Raw genomic sequence first — 21,390 nt, 5'->3', positions numbered from 1 at the left:
GCAACTAAACTAGACATGATTCGTAACTACGACTACGTGCAAGACTTATAAATACCTGACATGAAGGTCAATTTTGTTTACCAAGGTACCTGGCTCATATTACCTACTCAGGGCAATCACCGACGCAAAAACTGGACTCGCGGGTTGAATCTCAATAACACGCCGTATCTCACACAACATGACGTCACCGTGAGGTCGAGCATTATCGCCGCCTGCGCAGGCACAGATCACTAGTGCGTCGGAACCGTACTAGTTACAACGTATTCTGTCCAAAATGAAACTCGCTATAGTATTTCTAGTTTGTGTGGCTGCCAGCCGAGGAGACGATATAGCCTCGGCAGCAGGGCAAATCTTCAACCAGATCCTCCCCAACCTCATCGGGAATCAGTTGCAAAATCAGGCTCAAGGTAACCAAGGGAACTCTGCCACCAACACTCTCCAGCAAGTGGGCACTGTCATCGGAGGAGTAGTAGACTATGCTAAGAAGAAGAGCTATGAGGACTTGCTGAAGCAAGTCCAGGACTCCACTACAGACGAGGACCTGCTGCGTGTCAGCGAAGAGATGTTCAATGCGGATATCAACAACGCTTTCAACTACATCCAGGTCAACTTGCAAGGGAAAACCAGTCCCATGTCCAAGAACGACGAGGCGCAATCTAAGTAAGTCACTAATGATAGTGCATGCTTACATTTTCATTAACCTCTAATAACCGTATTTATAAAGTAGCAATCAGAATCTTTACTTTATCCATTCATTAATGCTTGCGAAGACCTGAATTTCCTGTCTCTTTGATATACCCACATAGCTACATATAAGTATTGTATGTAAGTACCTATCTATGATTTAAATGCAGTATTTTGCAGAATAATAAATAAGCTTCAAAGGATTTAACTGTAGTTCGGAATAAAATGAATTTAAAAACTCCTTGCTCTATTCTTTCGACAAACTGGTTTGTATTCGCGAAAAAATATATTATAAGAGCCATAAAAATAAGATGAAAATAACGGTATTATTTTTAAATTTATTCTTTAAATGGTTTTCATAAATATTTTTCTATGGATTTCGGCGTGAGTGAATGTTCTGTGTAAGGTTTTATAAACTTTTTGGTTGTAATTATTTTATTGTAATTTAGAATTATTTTTCTTTCAGCCTCTTGTCCGTCCCCGAGAACGTATGGAGCGGTCCTACAATAAGACCTTTCGTTGCCCTCTTCGATAACTACCACAAGAACGTGATCAGACCAGAATTCGTTACACCTAATGTAAGTTATTTACCCGTGGCTATTTGTTTTATTAATTTTATCATACCATTGGCCCCGATTCCTGCAGACACCGCCTAATTTTATTTTAAGTTATATCCGTCATTTTCATATCCGTCGAAAAGGAAAGGGAGGGATAATTCACAGCTCTTAATTTTAGGAAGAATGAGTAAATGAATGAATAACCCGGGCGAATCAAATAGGTATGTCGCTGGTATGCAATCCGTTTGACGTGCTGTCTACTTACCTGTGTCGGGTTATTGACTGATGTAAAATTTTTAGACGGTTGTTTTAGATTTGTCCTTAAAATTGACGTGTGTTCCATAAATTTTATGCTTGTCGATTACCCGTCCTTTTCCTTTTCGGCGGATAAGAAAATGACAAATATAACTTAAAATAAAATTAGATGGTATTTACAGGAATTAGCACCAGTATAACTCTAAATTTAGCAGTCCATTTTGATACGAAGTTCCAAGATGGATATTCTGTACTTATGTAACTATGTGAATTATGTTATGGTATAATTTTAATTATTTCATTGCAGGAAGAAACGGAACAAACGACTTTCATTAACACTATTTTGGCTACTGGTCCCATCCGGAGCCTCATGACTTTCTTGACCAGCAAAGGTAAGTATTATAATGCATTGTTAAATTCATAGATAGGTATCGTTAGGTTACCTACCAAAATTTTAATTCTCATTTTATCTAAGTATTACCCCCCCCTAATTATACGTGTTGAATGTAAATAATATGTTTGTTGACTCATTACCACGTTCTATTGCCGAATATGTACGAATAGCACGTATTACCTATTTTGCATCATATTGTCACGTTGATGAGTAGAGCAAACTCGCTACAATCATATTGAGTGAGCTCATTTGTTGTCTTTGTTAACTTCTATCATTGTAAATATGAATCACCTGAGATTCTCTCGAGGTGGGACGTGTGCTCAGAATTAGTTATTTAAAAGTATTCATTTATTAACAAACAATTTATCAAATATGATGAAATATATCAAAAGATATGATATATTAAACGGAAATAACAATATTTCTGTGCTAATTGAGGGAAAATGAATTTTTAACTTAATTTTTAAAATTCAAATACGTATTATTGACAAATTTGAATCAAAACAAATACAGTAGATATTGCACCAACTACATTCCAGAAAATCGTTAAATGTATCATAATTTACCATAAGCTATTTATCAGGCTGATCACCTGATTGTCCGAAAGTAAGATGATCCGTGCTTCGGAAGGCACGTTAAGGCGTTGGTCCTGGTTACTACTTACTGATGCCTTTGGCGGCTCAATAGTAACCCTGACACCAGGGTTGATGAGGTTGGTACTCCACCTCACAACCCACACGTTAGAAGAAGCTATTATTTATAACAAAACATAACGCCTGTATCCCCGAAGAGGTAGGCTGAGGTGTATAGTGTACGGTCACGAGCATTAATATGTATACACTTTGGTACCATGTCACATTAACTTTTATGACAAATTGAACTGTAAGTCTCACTAAATGTCAAATATGTAAGTGCGACAGAGTCCTAAAGTGGGTACATTATATTGCTCATGACTGTACAATCCTTGCCAACTATGTGCTTGTATGTGTGACTATTATTCATCTATAGAAACTCATTACTACCTAGACAACCTTTACGTTATCAAAAGATAAAGCCCCTACAGAAAAATTTAACTTAACTTGTTGTAGGTCTGACCCAGTTGAACGAGTACCCCGAACAAGTGGAACTCCTCAAGAAGATCTGGTTCACGAAGTACGCGCGCCACTGGACCGGCCTGTGCAAGTGCAGCTGCGCCTTCGAAAACGTCTTCATGGCTGAACTCAAGGGCAATGAAGTACTTGGTGAGTCCTTCTAAGTAATCTTCTATACAGTGTTAATGACATGGTAATTAATACCGAGGGGGATAATCCAGACCATGATTCTGAGTTAATATCAAGTGGAATTTTCCATCGCTAATATCAAGGCGAAAGGTCACTGGCTGACTTACTCATCACGAAATCTCGACTACAAATGACTCCTAGAGTCTTAAATATTGCTTAATTTTAAAGGACGTAGGTACTCACTAATTCGAGATTTGGCGAAATTCAACGCCCAACGGTTATAAAAAAGTTGTAAATGTAGACGTAATTGAAGTCATGAGCGAACAGTTAGTTTATATTATACCAAAAATAAGAGGAAGTCCTACTTTAGATTACAGTATTCTCTAACCGAATGTTTGACTGACTAAAATCGTGGTCAAAACCACAAGAATTTACCTAAGTAGGTACGTAAGGTACGTTTATTTTTCGGGAGAATATTTATATAAAAGCTAAATTATAGACAGCGTTTCCTGAATACCCGAATTAGTAATTAGGTTAGGTAGGTGGTTAGAGTCAGAATAAAAAAAAAACACAATTTGCAGCCAAAAGTTCCTTCGGTCTCAAAACGAATAGGTTTAGCTAAACTGCTAAGGTACAACTATTGTGTAGGTAATATTTTCTAACAATATTGCTACATCCAAGAATCCTATGTGTATATAGCTACTTACCTAGTTTTCACAACCTACGCGGTCTGCGGTCTACACTTCTAGAGTTAATGTTGCGATTTGATGGGAGTTAAAATTGCATATTAAATTGAATGCTACTCCCAAACCCATTCCGAGAGATATAGTGAAATAAGGGTTTTTTGAAACCTTTTTTACAAGAATCTTAAATCTTAAATTTAGATTCTCGTGTTGCATTTCTTTTGAATGATGGCGCAATGATTGCTGTGCCATATCGTAGTTAGTGTTTAATGAATTCTTAAGTCATTTACTTTACCTGTAATTCGGACAAGACAAGGTAGTAGATACCTATCTGAACATGTTTTCTCCAAATTAGTTTCACTAATGCGGGTGCAAACTGCACTACCTATTTATATCGGAAGCCAAACTTTATGAGATACCTACATACGTAGTTGTAGACAATATTGTATCTATTTTCTATTTTAAATATTTCTTATTACAGGACTCCACAGTTGGCTATTCTTCGCGAAGCGTGAGCAAGACCATAAAGCGAACTACTTGGGGTACATCAACAAACTCGACTTCCCTGGCGTAAGTATTCTTAAAGCTTACAGATTAGACTGGGATAGACTTTTCATCATGGCCATAGTATAAACTCATACCAAGCTATTGTTGGGTAGATCCCTTCTGTATCGATTAACTCCGGTCTCATACACCAAATAACTACCTACCTTTAATGTTATCGCAGAATCGTTCGAAATTTAAAAAAAATATTATATTTCCTGTGGGGTGAACATCCGCAACGTCAAAAAAAAATGTCACGGTAATTTTATCGATTCCAACGATATAATTATCTCGTTTGTCGATTGGTGTCTAATATGTGAACCCGAATAAGTAATGTCGTTATGGTGAGTGATGCATAATACGATAAAAACTCCTTTGGATCAGCAAGACAGGCATAAAGCAAATTAAACGATCTTTTCCCGTATTAGGTTCTATAGAGGACTATGCGCTTCCGCAAGGTTTTATAGTTCACACGGCGGCCTCACTGACCAGACGGTGATGTCATGATAATTTACATTGTACCTGGTAGCATAATTCGCTATATAAGTAGGTATGTACAATGCTAGGTACTTCAAAGGCTTGCTTCGCTATTTTTAAATTCTCGAATAGTAGGTAAATACGTACCAAATCTTCTAAAAAGACAAAAAAGGGTTTTCTTATATGCCTATCCCCCCCCCCCCCCTAGATGCCCTCTAGATTCCTTTTTCTAGGTATTCGGACTTCCTACTATTTATACCAATTACATACGTGAGCAATACTACCTAATTGTACGCCTATTTCTCATTACAGAAAGGCATGATCCTCAAGCAGCACTCGGTCCTGAGCGAGACTAAGGACGCCCCAGAGATCAACATGTTCGTAGGAACCTCCCCTGAGTTGGAGATGGCTTTGTACACCCTGTGTTGGATGTCCAGACCAGACCGTCCTTGCAGACTGCGCTTCAGCAACGTACCCTTCACTATTCAAACGAAGACTATCAGGGCTGAAAATCTCCCCCTAATCGACACCGCTTACCCAGTCTTCTAAGTCATACACAACATCCTGTTAAAAATAGCTTGGCAATGACATCTGTCAGAACAATACATTTTCCTAATGTTTCTTTCGTACTAGGCTGTATAATCATTTTCTGACCTGCTGTTATTCTTACCAAGCTATTTTTAACGGAGTATTGATATTTTTGTATAAGTTTTACTGTAGATATTTAACCTCTTATCTGTTAAAATATCGACACAATAGATAGAGTTATTCGTGTAGATATTACGTTACGACACGTTAAGGGTTAATAATTACCAGCTCTCTATCTCAGTACAAACAATAAATTATTGAGAAATCTCATGTTTGAATAACATTTATTTACGATTAACTTCTCGGAACAATTTTATCAGTAGTACTTTTGAGCTTGACTAAGTAATAATACCTGATAATATATATCAATATAGGTCTCGACCTCTGATAAAATTGGAACACATGTCGATAATAATCGTCCATTAATTAATAGGGTACTCCGAATCATTATTGCGAAGACAAACAACTTGATAGCAACAATTATTTTTATTTTCTGTTATAAAAACATGGGCATAATTAACATAGTTTGTACATGCTTCAGTAGAACATCAATATAAAGGTAATATTATATAAAATCGACCTTGGATGAACATATACAATCTGTCAAATGCTTCGGTAAAATAAAAAAAAATGCATTGGGACAATATGCTTAAAGAGTATAAAGTTGTATCAATCTAAAAATGTAAAAAATACGTATAAATAGAGGAATTCGACAGATGGTATATTTTGCTATCGGCCAACTTTATAAACTCTATTTAGGTCTGGAGATGACACGATGAATTATTGTCGAGTGTATAGCACTAGCAACTACATATGTTATCTTACGTCACACACATCATTATTATAAAATGAGTCTTTGATTGAAGAACGTAGTGCCACATACAACTACATTAAATGAACGAGTGAACTAAATGTAATGTTGTAAAAATGACACACAAAGTTAAAAATTAAAAACTTTTAAACTACTTTAAAATATTTTTTACATTGCAAATTTATCAAACGTAGAATATAAAAAGAAAATAAAATATAAACAGATTCTTATATAAAGCAAAGTTTAGAAAAAATAAAAATAGACCATCAACGTCAATGACTTATGAACATTAATTTTAAAAAGTTTTGATTGATTTAATGTTTTATATCACGCAGGTAGGTATACGAGAACATCCCCTACATTCATTTCATTTCACAAAGTTACTATAATGTGATTTCAATTGAACATGTTTACATTTATCGTTTTACTTATTTTTAATTGGTTGAGTTTCACTGCAGATTAATATCAATTGACGAGTTAGATATGTTAAAAGCTATTATAAATACGTATAAATATAAAGTAAAATTATCATACAAACAACTTATGGAAACAGTAAATACTTCTGACTAGATCACCGTTGGCAGAATACCTTTAACGAATTTTACAATAATCAATTAGGTACAATAAATAAGTAAATAAAAAGTATCAACGTCAACAGGCAATAACTGAAATATACATACAGATTTCTTTTCATATCATCATCATGCAAATTTAATCTGCAACACGATTTCCTCACTCAATTCAAAACTAACAATGCAAACTTACCTTTGAACAAAGTACAATATGCTCTAAAATTAAACTTGCTCTAATTAGATAAACATCTGTCCATTCATAGATCGCCAGGTACAACGTATGAATTATTTTAGAATATCTAGCAATACTGCGAATTAAGTTCTACGTTTTACGCTTAGGTACAATATTTTTACTTAGTTTACACTTAGCATATTTTCGTCCTTAAACAAAGTAGGATCCGTATTCGTGTGGCATGACACCACGGCGTGGATAGTAAGTATGTGTGAGTGAGTAGTTGAGTAAATTGGAAATGTTTGAGGTGTAGATGTCTGCAAATCTGAATAATCGTCGAGAGAAGTACGTGGGGTTGTGATATGTCCGGAAGACGCTTCCAAATTGCGGGTTAAACACCGATTTTATCTCGTTCCTGGAAGTGAATAAAGATCTCCTACATTGCGTCAGCGTGAAAAGCAAAGAAACAAGCATTAATTTACAGCTGCCAATCAGAAATATACATTAACAATTTTGAATTTTGAGTAGCATCAAACATACAGTCTTAATGCAAAATTGCAATCAAGCTTACATACAACAGTCGTTGAATAAGGCACGAATTATAGCAAGATCAGTCCCCGTAGTATGCTGCCCATATATACATGAACCAACGCTATGAGGGACTTTCCAGGCTACATTTCTCAAAATCAATATAGATGGCGCTGTACAGATTTTCCTTCGATTAACCTTCTAATTTCATGGATAACAGACACAATTATACATCTTTTATCTTTGCTTTGGGTATAAATGATGACCCTTGTTATTACACCCAGGCACAATTATATCTTAAACCCATTATTATTCTAATCAAAATAAAGAGAAGCAATATAGCAACATAATTCTATACATAATTGTTTTTATATATACTTCTGCCATTACATTATATTTTGGAATAATGATGTACCCGAGTAATGAGAAAATAAGTAATTGTCACGTTAAAGCTGTACAACGCCATCTATATTATTTTTGGTGAATGTAGCCTAGAAAGTCCCTCACTAGATACATAACAAGTCGACCAATTCAAACAATAATGTATGTAGACAGTATGCTACGGTAGCAGTATCAGCCAAAATTAGAACAATAAGTTTCTAACACTTACTAACCACACTTTAAAATCTTGCAATATTTTGTGCCTTTATTACAACAGTACAATAAATACCACACAAGTCAAGTAGCATATAACAACTAGCATAATATCACAGATGGAATCATTTCAGTCTTGATTTGTTTTAGCCCATCAACATTTATAATTTTGTACTGACCACAAACTTAGACCAACCTTTATTTCAAGCAAACCATCATATAGCTTACGTATTTTCGGACGTCAGTTTGCATGTATGTTTATTAATAGGCTGATGCCCAGTGGCATTGGTTGATTTTGGCTATAATTTTAAATTGCTGAGTATAGACAGAAATGCGCATGTGTTGACAATGTTCTCTACAAGTTAACACAGACGCCCCAGTACATACAGCTCTTTATCTGTACATAACCAAGGTAAAACTGTTATTCTGAAGAAATTTCGATTTTGGACTAGACGAAAGAAGTATTGATATAGTCTGACCGCTCTCCGACATCCGACCATATCTGTTCACGCGAGGCCGTGACAGATGCAGTCTGTCTCAGTCAAACGAGAGCATTATTTTCTTTCTCTTTCCCTCGCACGTCTGTCGCCGCCTAAGTTGCGGTAATGTGCGAGCGGTCAGGATATACCAAAAATAATATGAATAAAGTCATCATTATTTTTTGGATTCTATTTTATTACACTTCACTCAACAATTTCAAGTAACAATGCGCCAATGATTCTGAACAACATTGATCTATGAACTATACTATTATACTGTAATTCTGAACTTTTATGCAAAATGTACCATCACACCAGCAATTATGACCGACCAATATATATTTTACGGTTTTTTGACAATGCCATTCAAACCAGTTTCAAAACATTGGCACGTTGATTTTTAAAACTATTGGTGGTGTCAATATAACCCTATATAAAATATAAAGAGGTACAAACCTGAGGTAGTCTCTCTCCGACATCCACTCTGCGAGGACCTCCAGAGCCTCAGGCTCCTTATGGTCCTGGTGGTCCTCTATAAGCTGGGTGAGCATCTGCAGCCAGTTCGCGTTCTCCTTAAACGACTGCGTATTCAGCGTGTTGATCTCGTGCTAGAAATATGGCAAGATTTTAAATAAAAATTGAAGATTTTGTTGAAGATGTTTCTCGCACTTATCGTTAGAAAAGGATTGCGTTATTTTTAGAACTTTGCTAGAATCGGCACCACTATTTACGTGCCGAATTTGGTAAAGATAACGTTTTCATAAATCGAACAAAGAGAGTGAATACTGAGTTTGGTTCGTACAGAAAGAAGCATTACCCTTTCTCTTTAGCTTCCCAAGTAACTACACAAGTTACAAACCTACAAACAATCATAACATAGGTGATGTTACAGCAAAAAAAACGGGGCAAGAAAAATAATACCTGATCTCTTTTACAATTTTCAAAATAGATCAGGCATTACAATTTTCAAAATAGATCAGAGGGGTTAAAAAGGCCATATCAAATCAATTCATTTAAAAAAGCAATATTCCTTTTTGATATTGCGCACCTACTTTTATCTGCGCAAGTGTCAAATTGCAATATTGATACATTGTTTTATACATTGTCTTTATGTGTTTTAATTATTGCAATATTGATTTTTTAGATGAATTGCGTCGGTGTGGCCTTTTAACCCCCCAGTGTCTTAACTCAAGTTAACTGCTAAGATCTTTGCAGGCTTCATTTATGTCCTATTGTGACTACAGTATTATATGTGCTTGCGTACGTGCGTGCGACCACGCGTACGTGTGTGAATGTGTGTATTGATGACGGTATAGCATTGAGTCTAACCGTAAGTTCATTGATGATGGCGCCGGTCCGCCAGCCGTGCTCAAGGGTGACGTCAGCCAGATCGCTGTAAGGGTGGTCGCCGAAGTACAACACCTGATGGCCACTCCATCCTGTTAAGTCTTGCAGCTGCTTCACTGTTCCCTGCAAAATTTATGAGACAGGTGAAGTTTAGATGAGTGCGCCGTCTATCTGTGCGTTGCAATTCCATCGTCCAGTGACTCTGATGTTAGTATAAATCTGCCGAATCAACAAGATATCTCGCGTCAAAAATATACTAGCATAAGTGTTTAGCATATTACTAGCATAAAATAAATAAATAAATATTAGGGGTCTATTCGTTCGACCGTACGAGTTTACCAACAAGGTGTAGTATAAATGATTAGCAGGAAGTAACGAGTTATTTGAATGAAAAATACGAAACAAATACTTTTAGTTTTGTAACTACTACTAAACAAGAATTTCGTAGTATTTTTCTATTTACGTTGTGTTTTTCTACTATACTCTTTCTATATCTCTTTTGTTTTGTATTTTTGTATTTCCTGGTGTGCAATAGATTGTTTGTAATGTCATATCAAGTAATACACGATTTTTATCTACTAATTCTAACTAGATAGACTGACAGATTGTAAGTATAAAACTTTAAGCGGATTAAATTAATCCAAAAAAGATAATCTATTTATCCAGTTTACAAATGCACTAAGTACTAATTAATACATGATTGATATGATATAAATTCCAACCCAACAATTTTCAAATAGATTGAGTTTCATTCTACACACCTCGTAGTAAATTATTCCTTTCTGAAGTTCAGTGACCTTCTCCCAGATATGTGTATTAGCGTGCTTGTCGAACACTCGGATGGGCCGAGACACCTCCGTGAAGAACTTGGGCTTATTGGCGTTGACTATCACCACGTCGAAGAAGTCCCGCCAGTCGTTCCCCACCAGCATCTCCATCCCTGCGTTACTGCAAACAGTAGAATGTTACATGAGCAATGGTGCTAATTCCTGTAAATACCATCTAATTTTATTTTAAGTTATATCTGTCATTTTCTTATCCGCCGAAAAGGAAAGGGACGGGTAATCGACAAGCATAAAATTTATGGAACACACGTCAATTTTAAGCACAAGTCTAAACCAACCGTCTAAAAATTTTACATCCGTCAATAACCCGACACAGTTAAGTAGACAGCACGTCAAACGGATTGCATACCAGCGACGTACCTTTTGATTCGGCCGGGTTATTCATTCATTTACTCATTCTTCCTAAAATTAAGAGCTGTGAATCATCCGTCCCTTTCCTTTTCGACGGATATGAAAATGACGGATATAACTTAAAATAAAATTAGGCGGTGTCTGCAGGAATCGGGGCCAATATCAAATAACCACGTTAGAACCCTGTCACGTTACCATATTTGATATTAGGATAGTTTGCAACTAGTCAAATCAGTTACTTTTTACTAAACGTCAAAACACGAAATTACTATGGAATTTGTATGAAAAAAGCACACTGACGTTTTTTTTTTAATAAAATTCATAAATAAGTAAAATAGAAAAAAGAGAATGTTTTTCGTAAGTTTTAGATCTGTTTTTATTTAGTCATCAGATTTTTTTTGCACCTACACGACCCATTTAGCATAGAATAAAGAATAATACTACGTATAGAACGGCAACACTCAACCCCCCCTCGGGTTTTACTTTAGTCTTCAATCGTATCATCACACATACAGATGTGCGTCTACGATAAGGTTAATGTATAGCGTATGTGTAAAACGGGGCGTTTCGTATAAAATATCCTGGGGGTGTGCTTGCAGTTTGACAAATTTGACAAAAAAGTTTGTGTTACATGGTACTAAAGTGCATTATATGGGCGAAAATAGTAAGCAGTATTTTCAAATACGTCGATACGATACTATCTCGTCTCCTCCGAGTCAGTATTTTCTAAAACTGAACTCTTAATATAGATATTAAAAGAAAAATTACGTTCTAAAAATATTCTTAATATTTGCCAAGAATGGTTTGTTTTGGTTCGCTCTAATGTGGCCCTTGGCACACATAACCAAGCAACAACACATGTGTAATTAATATGTACGGTCACGAGTTCGGAACTTTGTCATACTAATATATTAAACAATTAGTGATTATTATATTTACATACATACATACATACATAAACTCACGCCTATTTCCCACCGGGGTAAGCAGAGGCTATGGGATTCCATTTGCTTCGACCCTGACATACTTCTCTTGCTTCTGCCTCATTCATTAATCGTTTCATACTCGCACACCGGTTCAGAATAAATCGTACTAAACCTTTTCTAAGGACATGTCCAATTTGGCCAATGTACGTCGTTCTTGTATCTCCCTATCCATCAATAGGGAAGGCCCGTACCCCAGCGGTGGGGACGTTAATGGGCTAGTTATGATGATGACGTCCTTCTAGATTTTCCTATGCTAGCCCTACTACCAAACTTCGCTTTATATACTTGATTATTATATTTCTAAATTCAAATTGTGATCACTTACACAAAATGATATGGGCTGTTGGTAACTAAGAAGAGTTTCTTGTCACTGTGTTGTAACATTTGGAAATACTTCCTCAGATCTGGGTTAGGCCTGATATACTCTTCTACGTTTTGCGCCACAATCTTATGCATTACCGGATGGCTACTTTGTACAGAATTCTGAAAAAAAAAACTTTTTTCAATGATGTAATTTGCGCGGGATGTTGGGCATATTTGAATAAAGTGCGTTTATGCATGCCATGGTAATATTTATCTTTTTTGGAAGGACATTGCCTATTTACACTTATATAATATATCTATTACAGACCAAATTACCTTAACATCTAGGAACAAAATCTCCGGGTGATAATCAATATGATTTCTAATGAAGTACTCGGCCACGTTACATAATAAACCCATTTCAGGTACAGAAAATAGATCAGCTAAATGCACCATCTTCGCTCTGTTTGCCTGAAAACAAGAGAAATGAATAAATTAAACAGTTGTAACATTGACCTACTTAAACCTTCATAAGTGCATAATAAATATCCTTGCAATATATAGAATAACTAGCGACCCACCCCGGCTTCGCTCGGGTGCAATGCTGAGGAAAAAATGATACTATTTACGACATCACATTAAAAACCTCAAAAATAATAGTATTTCTCCACTATTTAATGGATGTTATTATACATATAAAACTTCCTCTTGAATCACTCTATCTATTTAAAAAAACCGCATCGAAATCCGTTGCGTAGTTTTAAAGAGTTAAGCGTACATAGGGATATAACGACAGAATAAGCGACTTTGTTTTATACTATGTAGTGATGCCCGCCACAAACGTAAACGTCACGCATCGGTTCCGTAAAATTAGATGGAAATGCCTTCTCCAACTCGCTGTTCCGCTAACTAGGGGGTTGGCAGAGCATTGCGCGTACCACAGACTCATGACTAACTACGAGTACGCACTTTATGTCCTGAAGTAAATTAAAATGTAGCAATCGTAATTACTTGCAAATTTAATATGTATTACGTATCGTAAAATTACTATTGTTTACAAAGGCAGACTTTCTTCAGCGATTTACGTAAATAACGACTTCTAACTGATAGCAGTATATTAGTAGCTGCTGTGTATTAAGGGCCCAGTCTTCGGTTGCCGAATTGAGAATTCAACCCTTGATTTATCTATGTAAACCAGCTAAATTTACTTTAGAAAAATACGGGTCTATTACTTATAACATGTGACTCAATTTTGTGGAGACTGCAGCCGTAAGACGAATATGAAGTCTGCGGTGCCGAATCGTCTTTCACGGTTACGTGCGCGACTCTGCGTATACAGTAGCACTGCCTTAAACATGACAATATCGTCGTATCCGTATACTGCTAGCAATATCCCGTTTTTCACAGGGTCCGCTTATCTAATCTGAACATTTGACAGGTCCGGTTTTTTACAGAAGCGACTGCCTGTCTGTCCCTCCAACCCGCGAAGGGAAAACCAGTCCAACACAGGTTAGGTCACATACCTCCAAAACGTATTTCTCAGGTATGTGAGTTTCCTCAAGACGTTTTCCTTCACCGCTGAGCACGTGACAATCATTTATGATCCAAACATGAATTCGAAAAACGATTTCGAAAATCATAGGTTAATAACGTGCTGAATTCGAACCTGCAACCTTACACTCAGAGTCGAGCGTTCGTCCAACTGGGCTACCACGGCAAACACGACAACATCATTGCAAAATAATTCATTAAAAACTCGTGGATAGCGATCGTAGCAATATAACAGTCAATTGCTAACTGTAATACATCAAGATTTAGTCGTAGGTACATCTATATCGCACACGTTCTTGCATTCAGCAACACTAGGGGAGCACAAATGAATGATTGCTTACAAGTGCCAATGATTACTAGACTAACTGACTCTAATGTACACAGTTATGTTTATAGTACAGCGATTTATGTCGCCATAACGCCATGCTGATTCAAAACATATGTCTGTGACCAAGGGTTATGCTGAAAGCTGGAAGCAATCAATGTGATAGTGCTATGTTGGTAACATAATGTTTAACAACACATTCTAGGAGCTCATTCGGTTTCGCTGCACATAAAAACCCATATTCTTATATTCTCTATCTTATAGTCGTAATATTTTTAAACTACTATAACACCACCTACCTACTTTAAAAAACACAATGGCACTGAACAAATCTCGTTATCAGCGTGAAACATTCGAGGTCCCATTAAAGGATACGCTAAATATAATTTGATTCACAGTCTAGAAATAACATAGCACAGAACAATAACAATCAATCACCATATTGAAGTATTTTTCCACTTCCCTGCTGGACTAAGAGTGAAAAACAAAATGCGTTTAACTTCTAATCGTCAAACGGATTGTGATACGGACGGTGGGCCAATATCCTGCCACCATTTATAATATAATATTCATCTCAGGACTCCTTCTCATCTTTACTTCTTTGGTATCAACTTGCAGCTTTACCAGTCTGTTGTGTATTTTTCCATACTAGTTCAAGGAATAAATCTCTAAAATAACTCGTACCTTATGCGTGATGAATAGATAGTAATAAAAAAGATAAGCATTTTGATAATGAATATCTCGATTGCATAGACTTGTTGTTACTATTATGAAATGAGAGAAGACTGATTTTCCAAGCTATTATTAGACTGGTTTCACAACACACCTTTGTTTGTACTTCATGTAGGCTCTATTATTAAAGTTGATTGCGTTTTAAATTCGAATAACGATATTACTAGGTGTTAATAACTTCTAATAATGATTGAATACATTTAACACATAAATTAAAAAAAACGAATTTAATTACGCGTTTTATAAACGATGCATGTGGCCAGCTCTTGACCCTTGCAGAAGGCTGATAAAGAAACGGATTTATGTTATTTACGTTTAATTCATTGCAAAAGTAAGAAAAATTAAAAATAAATAAGGGGTTGGAGTAGCCAGAACCACAAATTATCAAGACTATTAACAGTTACTTTTCTTTCAAAATAAACCTTACCTTATGTGCTCTGTGGTCACCCTCGACATAAGCAATGGGTATTATTCTGTTTTTGTACAGCTTGAGTACTTCCTCTGTTGAAACAGGTGTTAGGCCACGGTATACTGCTCCAAACTGGATTTGTAGGAACGAGTCTAGCTTCAAGAGAAGACCTTTCTCAATGTCATAATGCAATCCTCGCACTGCGAAGTTGGGCTTGTATTCCAACTTGAGGATCTCTGGAGGGTACTGAAAATTGATTACAACTATTACAAGGGGAATTATTAATTTATTCACTTGTGATTACTTTAATTGCCCAGTCTGTTCTTAAATTAAGCACTTAAACAATAGAGTTTGGATTTTAAAAGGAAATTTGATCTTACAACTTTAAATAACTTTGTTCTGTGATAGACAAAGGAAGCTCTCTCCTGAGTTATAAGATTAATTTACCATATCAGATTTACGTATTTGGATATATATTTGGATTTCATTACTACTTTTGACTAACAAGGTTCTTTTCTTTGAAGCATTTACTCACCTTATATTTTTCCAATAAGACATCTCTACCCAAGTTGTAAAGCAGGTGTTCCAGTGTGGGCTTATAATGTGCCAGGGTGTAGTCATAATCAAAGCCATAGACCTTCACCTCGGACAAATCCAGCTCATTGCAAGCGAACACTCCACGAGGGTTCACATCTTGAGGGAGTTTCTTAGCTATTGAAAGAGGCAATGAAAATAAGTACACATTGATGCCATGCTGGTTGTATTAGGTTAGCTGTTTAACCTTGTAAGAACCAGATTTCCAGACACAATAGTTAAACTATAGGATTTGGATTTTAAAAGGCATCAGGTTTTTACAAGGTTAAATTCAAGATTTTTGAAATTCCAATAATGTAGTAAGTAATTTGTAAGCTAGTTTTGCTTAAAAATCACGTAACTGACAAAACATAAATTAAAAACTGTACATGTAATAATAGAAAACAAAAGGTGCGAAAATATCCTGTAACCTAAGTATGACAACTATTTTTGTAATTATTACATGCAGCAAGAATTCTGTAACCTATAATTAACAATGTTGCTATTAGTAGGTACCTACGCAATTAATGGATATAAGTTGACATTCTGCAAAAACTCGCAAGTAATGAAATGAAACAAACTACTTTTCATTCAGCATCGCACGTAAAGGTGTTAGGGGTTCATGGAATGGTTACTTACATCGACATTTTAATTTAGTGCGGCAATACGCTTCTTTCAGGAGTTCCCGCGTCGAATATTTCCTACTCAGGGTTACATCACACTTGTTTATCTTGTTGCACATAAAACTATAATTAAACCTTCTTACTGCGCCGATCAAAATATTGCACGCGCTCATTTTCATTGAACTTTATTAATTATAAATAAACCGCAATAGTATTTAACGCACTAAAATTCTCATTACAAAACTTGCAGACACGTATTTTTACTCAACTAAGCGGCAAAGAAAACATTATATTTCAAGACTTAAGTAACATTTTTACTAAAAATGAACATCTAACTCGTTGCATAATTTAATTCTAAAGCAAATACGCGCGTGCGTCCACGATCGTTTCGTTCGATTTTCAAAGACGAACTAAAATGTCAATGTCAAAATCACAGCTGACTGATCCGTTTTTCTAACAAGCAAAATACAATAATAAATAGTTTAAAGTTCATATAAATATTTTATAAAAAGAAAAGGAATCACATGATTTGTTCCTTTTGTGAAGTGAACCTATAAAAATAACAAATATTAATGACGATAGTAAACCAATAGTGGAATCTTATTCGTTTTTTAGAGCCAGTAGCATTTTTTTAAAATTATTAATGGCCTGAAAAAAAGTTCTTTTGGCAAAAAAAACGAATGAATGAATGACAATGAATGAATAAAACTAGTGCAACACCTACTTATATTCTATACCGTTTCTTGGTTTCTTGGTCTGTAAAAAACCGATAATTTAAAAATATTTGAAGTGTCCTAACACAAGTACCGAATTATAGATCCCAAAGAGGCCATAATTCATCAGGCAAAGTTTAGTTCAGTAAAAGCTTTCAAAATGATAAATACTAAAGGGCTTATTATACTATCCAAAGTAGACAAGTACCCAAACCATTGGGCCCGATGCATCGGTAGGTATAGGTATAAATTGTATGACAAAATCGTGGCCTCAACCACCGATGAGCTATTTATTACACTGCCCGATTCCGATGCATTGGACCCAATGGATTGGGTATTGTAATAAACCCATTAGTCAAATTACTATGAAAACTGCAGGTACCTACTTGCCCACAATAAAAAACATGAACCTTAGAAAATTTGTTTTTTATTGAATTTAAATGCTATTCATAAGATATAAAACTAATACATAATAATTTAATTATTGTACTGATAACTGATTAAAGTTCCGATTAAATAAGTATGTTATTTGTCCATAAGCTGCAAGAATTTTTCATATTTGCGGATATGCACTGCCAATATAATTTTTGCTACGGTACCGGAAAGTGTGGGTAACAATATCAACATCCTTGGAACCGAGTCTAAGTTTACAATCATTATCAGCACGGGTGACGAAACAAAGAGTGTAAAGAGCAATTTCTAACTCCGGTGATGTTCCAATAAACAATGTATCTACGGGCTTATCTAAGCCTTGTTGATTAAAGTGTAGTTTCATGACGACGCCTTTCTGCAAAAGAAAAATATACATCTATAATTAGGTACATCTCGTACATATTATTAATAATCTGTAATAAAAATTATTATAACATTTTAGGGCAAGTTTATTTGTTTTTAACCCCCGACGCAAAAACGACGGGGTGTTATAAGTTTGACGTGTCTGTGTAAATGTGTATGTGTCTGTCTGTGGCATCGTAGCTCCCAAACGGAGGATCCGATTTTAATGCGGTTTTATTTTTTGTTTGATAGGTATATTAGTCGAGAATGTTTGTAGCTATGGTTGGTGGAAATCGGTTCAGGTCTTCAAGGTCTTAGGTCGTTTGTTAAGTGTGATAGGAATGTTACACGCTCGGTTTGCTTACAAGCATATGTGGGATAAGTTATTTTTTTGCTTTTTATAGAGTTTAGCATTTTTAACCTTTTATCATAATAATTGAGTACTTCTTTTGAACCAGAGTACTCATGATGTGGCCTTTCCTTAAAGCATCTTAGATTTATTTTGATCCTAGTTTCTAGTTCCTGGATTAGATCCTAGTTTGATCATCACCGGTTTGCTTCACAAAAAAAAACTAAAAATTTGCAATTTGGTTTACTATTAGGGTAAGTTAGAGTCACAAAACTAATAAAAAGATTGTTTTCCAAATTGACTTGACCTGGATTCTAAACGGGATCTCAAATTTAGAACCGATGGCGAAGATAGTCGGAGTCTTACCACCACAGGTTGCGTAGAGTAAGCAGGTTGGTATTCAAATCATATACTAGCCACATAAATATACTTACATCACCCAACTGTTGGTACTTCATATATCCAAGATAATTAAGTCTGTTGGCGGCTTCCTCTCGTGAAAAATAAACCCAATTATGCAGTCCTGAAAAATAATTTCATCTGATTTGAATACCGTTCACGTAATATTTATGTAATAGAATCTAATTGCACTTCAACTGTAGTATGAGAAAAAAAAATAGTATTTATTATTTTAATCAACCACGGTGTATCTACCTTGAACATCTCCGTTTTTGAGTTCAGACACGAAAATATGTTCAAAACCCGAACTGCTTATTTTGCCCTTGCCTCTAGAATATAAGTTGAACCACAGTTGTTTCAAAAAATCTCTTTGCTGCCGGGGGTCCGGGGTAACATAGCCTAGAAACATCATAAAATTTTAAGTATCTAAAAGGATAGGTAGGTATATAATATGTTTATTTATGAAGACGAAAGTAATAAATATTTTTATTATTACCTTTATCTTTCAAGAAGTTCATTAAAGTACGAATTACTGTAGTACTCATGATTGCATCCATAAAAGCATTTTCTTCGTTACGTTCCTGTAATAAAAATAAACAAGTTTAATTACATTGTTCTTTCTAATATAAAATAACCAAGTTTATACAATACAAATATACTTTTATGAGCACAAAAGACACACACAAACAATACATGAAATATACAACAAAAACACAGGCGGCCTCACTGTTTAGGTAGCTATTTTCTCCAGGCTACCAGGTTTTTTTTTAAATATATGGTATACCTACTTATTCTTATTAGTTATACAAATTAGCAAATAATACGCACTTGTGGTGTAACGTACTCATTAATCATCGTGTCTCTCTCATAGTTATCTAATAACGGCACTAATTTTTGGACAGTCGGAATATTCCAGGCATCAGGCGCTATGGTGAGTAATCTGAAAAACAAGTTTTAGAAATGCAAACATAATCAATTACAACACATAATACATATACTATACGTGATTCCTTGCATCTATTATTATAAAATGTTGCTGTGTGTACGTCATTTTAGACTTACAATTAATTTGTCTAGTTTTTAATGTATTTTTTCCTATTTTTTTTAAGCTAACACTTACGGCAGTGGTGCTTTATCTTCTTTTGTTTGTCCATTCGTTTTTTCTTGATAATTAACAGTAATGTATTTCGCAGCATTGTTGTTATCTTTCCTTAGTAAATCTTCACTTAGAGATTGTATTTCTGCGTCAGTAGGGCTATTACCATTGCCTTGATTGTTGTTCCTGTTGTTATTCACCAAGGAGCTTGGTAATACAGGACCCCGTCCAGGGGTTGGAGATGGTTTTCCTTGCACATTAGGTTTTAACGGATTATTTTGAGTTGAGGGTTTCGATGTAGTCGGAGTACCGTGTTTATTTGGGCCAGCTACGACTGAACTAAAGCTTAACGGTTTTGTAGGTGTTGATGTAGTTCTTGTAACGGTTCCTGTCGATGGAGCTACCGATGATCCTTGTTTATTGCCTTGTATAACAGAGCTATAGCTGGACGTATTTTGAGGACCATTTTTATTCATGGATTTACTATCATAAAAGTTGACGAGATCTTTAACTCTCCCTGGTGTTTGTTGTGGCTTCGTTGTTGTAAATTGAGGAGCTACGTAATCTCGTTTCCCTGTAGTTTGAGGTTTTTGGACGGGGGTTGGTGGAGCAGCATTTCCTGGATCTAAACTTGTTTGAGGTTTCGTGGCTGGAAGTTGGGGAGCTACATAATCCCGTTTGCCTCCAGATTGGGTTTTTCGGGTTGTCTGTTGTTGTACAGTTGTTGAAGGCTTCACTGTGGTATATGTCGAAGTAGAGCGTGTTCCCAAAGATGGAAATTGTGAATTATAGTCTTGTGTTCCAAATACATTTTGTACAGTACCTGCATTATTAGGAGCTACATAATCTCTCTTAGGCCAAGCCGAACTTCCTGATCCTCCACTAGACTCATGTACAAGGAAGTCTGTGTTTGGGTTATATCGTTGCTGTTTGCTGTATTCAAGACCTATAATCGAAAAGTTTTTATTATAAGCACAGGGGTATTTATGACTAAAAAGATGTTTAAAAATACTACATATAACAGGCAGGTAAGTACTAAAAGTATAAATAGTTTACTAGTGTGTAATACATATACTTAGGTACCTATAATTAGCAGTTTAAATTAATTTGATAAAAATGATCATAAGTGTGAATTAAGAATAATAATAATGATAATAATATCCTTGACTTTTGTTATCAAGCCAGGTCATTTAACACAAAAACAATGTTAAGGAAAACGTATACTCACCAAGACCTAATTTAAAATCACAAACCAATATGGCAAATACTACAAACTGCGTAACTTTAAACATATTCAATATTACACGCTGTACATTTAAATCACTATTATATAAGGGACGATATCCTATACTTAGAGTTAATGTAAACAAATAATTTCAATGTTGACTAGTTGGTTTGACTACTGTCTTCCCCAGCGTGGGAGCGAATGATGCTGTTTGTGTTCAATTGACTCACTG

General features: G+C 35.5%; 3 protein-coding genes across 3 annotated transcripts; 1 reads left to right on the top strand and 2 right to left on the bottom strand.

Annotated features, from left to right (window-relative positions):
- The first annotated feature begins 215 nt into the window (after window positions 1-215).
- Window positions 216-6,358, top strand: LOC126375024 (endoribonuclease CG2145-like). Its single transcript, XM_050021867.1, has 6 exons — window positions 216-660; window positions 1,151-1,262; window positions 1,804-1,888; window positions 2,979-3,131; window positions 4,275-4,363; window positions 5,126-6,358. The coding sequence occupies exons 1-6, from the start codon at window positions 275-277 to the stop codon at window positions 5,360-5,362; spliced, it is 1,062 nt and encodes a 353-aa protein (XP_049877824.1). The 5' UTR covers window positions 216-274; the 3' UTR covers window positions 5,363-6,358.
- On the bottom strand, window positions 5,873-17,020 carry LOC126375015 (5'-nucleotidase domain-containing protein 3). Its single transcript, XM_050021855.1, has 9 exons — window positions 16,619-17,020; window positions 15,942-16,117; window positions 15,425-15,652; window positions 12,726-12,860; window positions 12,412-12,569; window positions 10,666-10,852; window positions 9,887-10,027; window positions 9,014-9,165; window positions 5,873-7,371 (listed from the first exon to the last, which is right to left on the bottom strand). Exons 1-9 carry the CDS (start codon window positions 16,779-16,781, stop codon window positions 7,167-7,169), a joined length of 1,545 nt encoding a protein of 514 aa, XP_049877812.1. The 5' UTR covers window positions 16,782-17,020; the 3' UTR covers window positions 5,873-7,166.
- Window positions 17,021-17,725: 705 nt separating this feature from the next.
- On the bottom strand, window positions 17,726-21,376 carry LOC126374974 (endoribonuclease CG2145-like). Its single transcript, XM_050021783.1, has 7 exons — window positions 21,162-21,376; window positions 19,958-20,879; window positions 19,666-19,777; window positions 19,334-19,418; window positions 19,093-19,236; window positions 18,873-18,961; window positions 17,726-18,102 (listed from the first exon to the last, which is right to left on the bottom strand). The coding sequence occupies exons 1-7, from the start codon at window positions 21,223-21,225 to the stop codon at window positions 17,869-17,871; spliced, it is 1,650 nt and encodes a 549-aa protein (XP_049877740.1). The 5' UTR covers window positions 21,226-21,376; the 3' UTR covers window positions 17,726-17,868.
- Between the last annotated feature and the right edge of the window lie 14 nt (window positions 21,377-21,390).

The sequence above is a fragment of the Pectinophora gossypiella genome, chromosome 2 (genome assembly GCF_024362695.1).
Source record: "Pectinophora gossypiella chromosome 2, ilPecGoss1.1, whole genome shotgun sequence".
Taxonomy (NCBI): Eukaryota; Metazoa; Arthropoda; class Insecta; order Lepidoptera; family Gelechiidae; genus Pectinophora; species Pectinophora gossypiella.
This window is presented reverse-complemented; position numbering and strand designations above follow the sequence as displayed.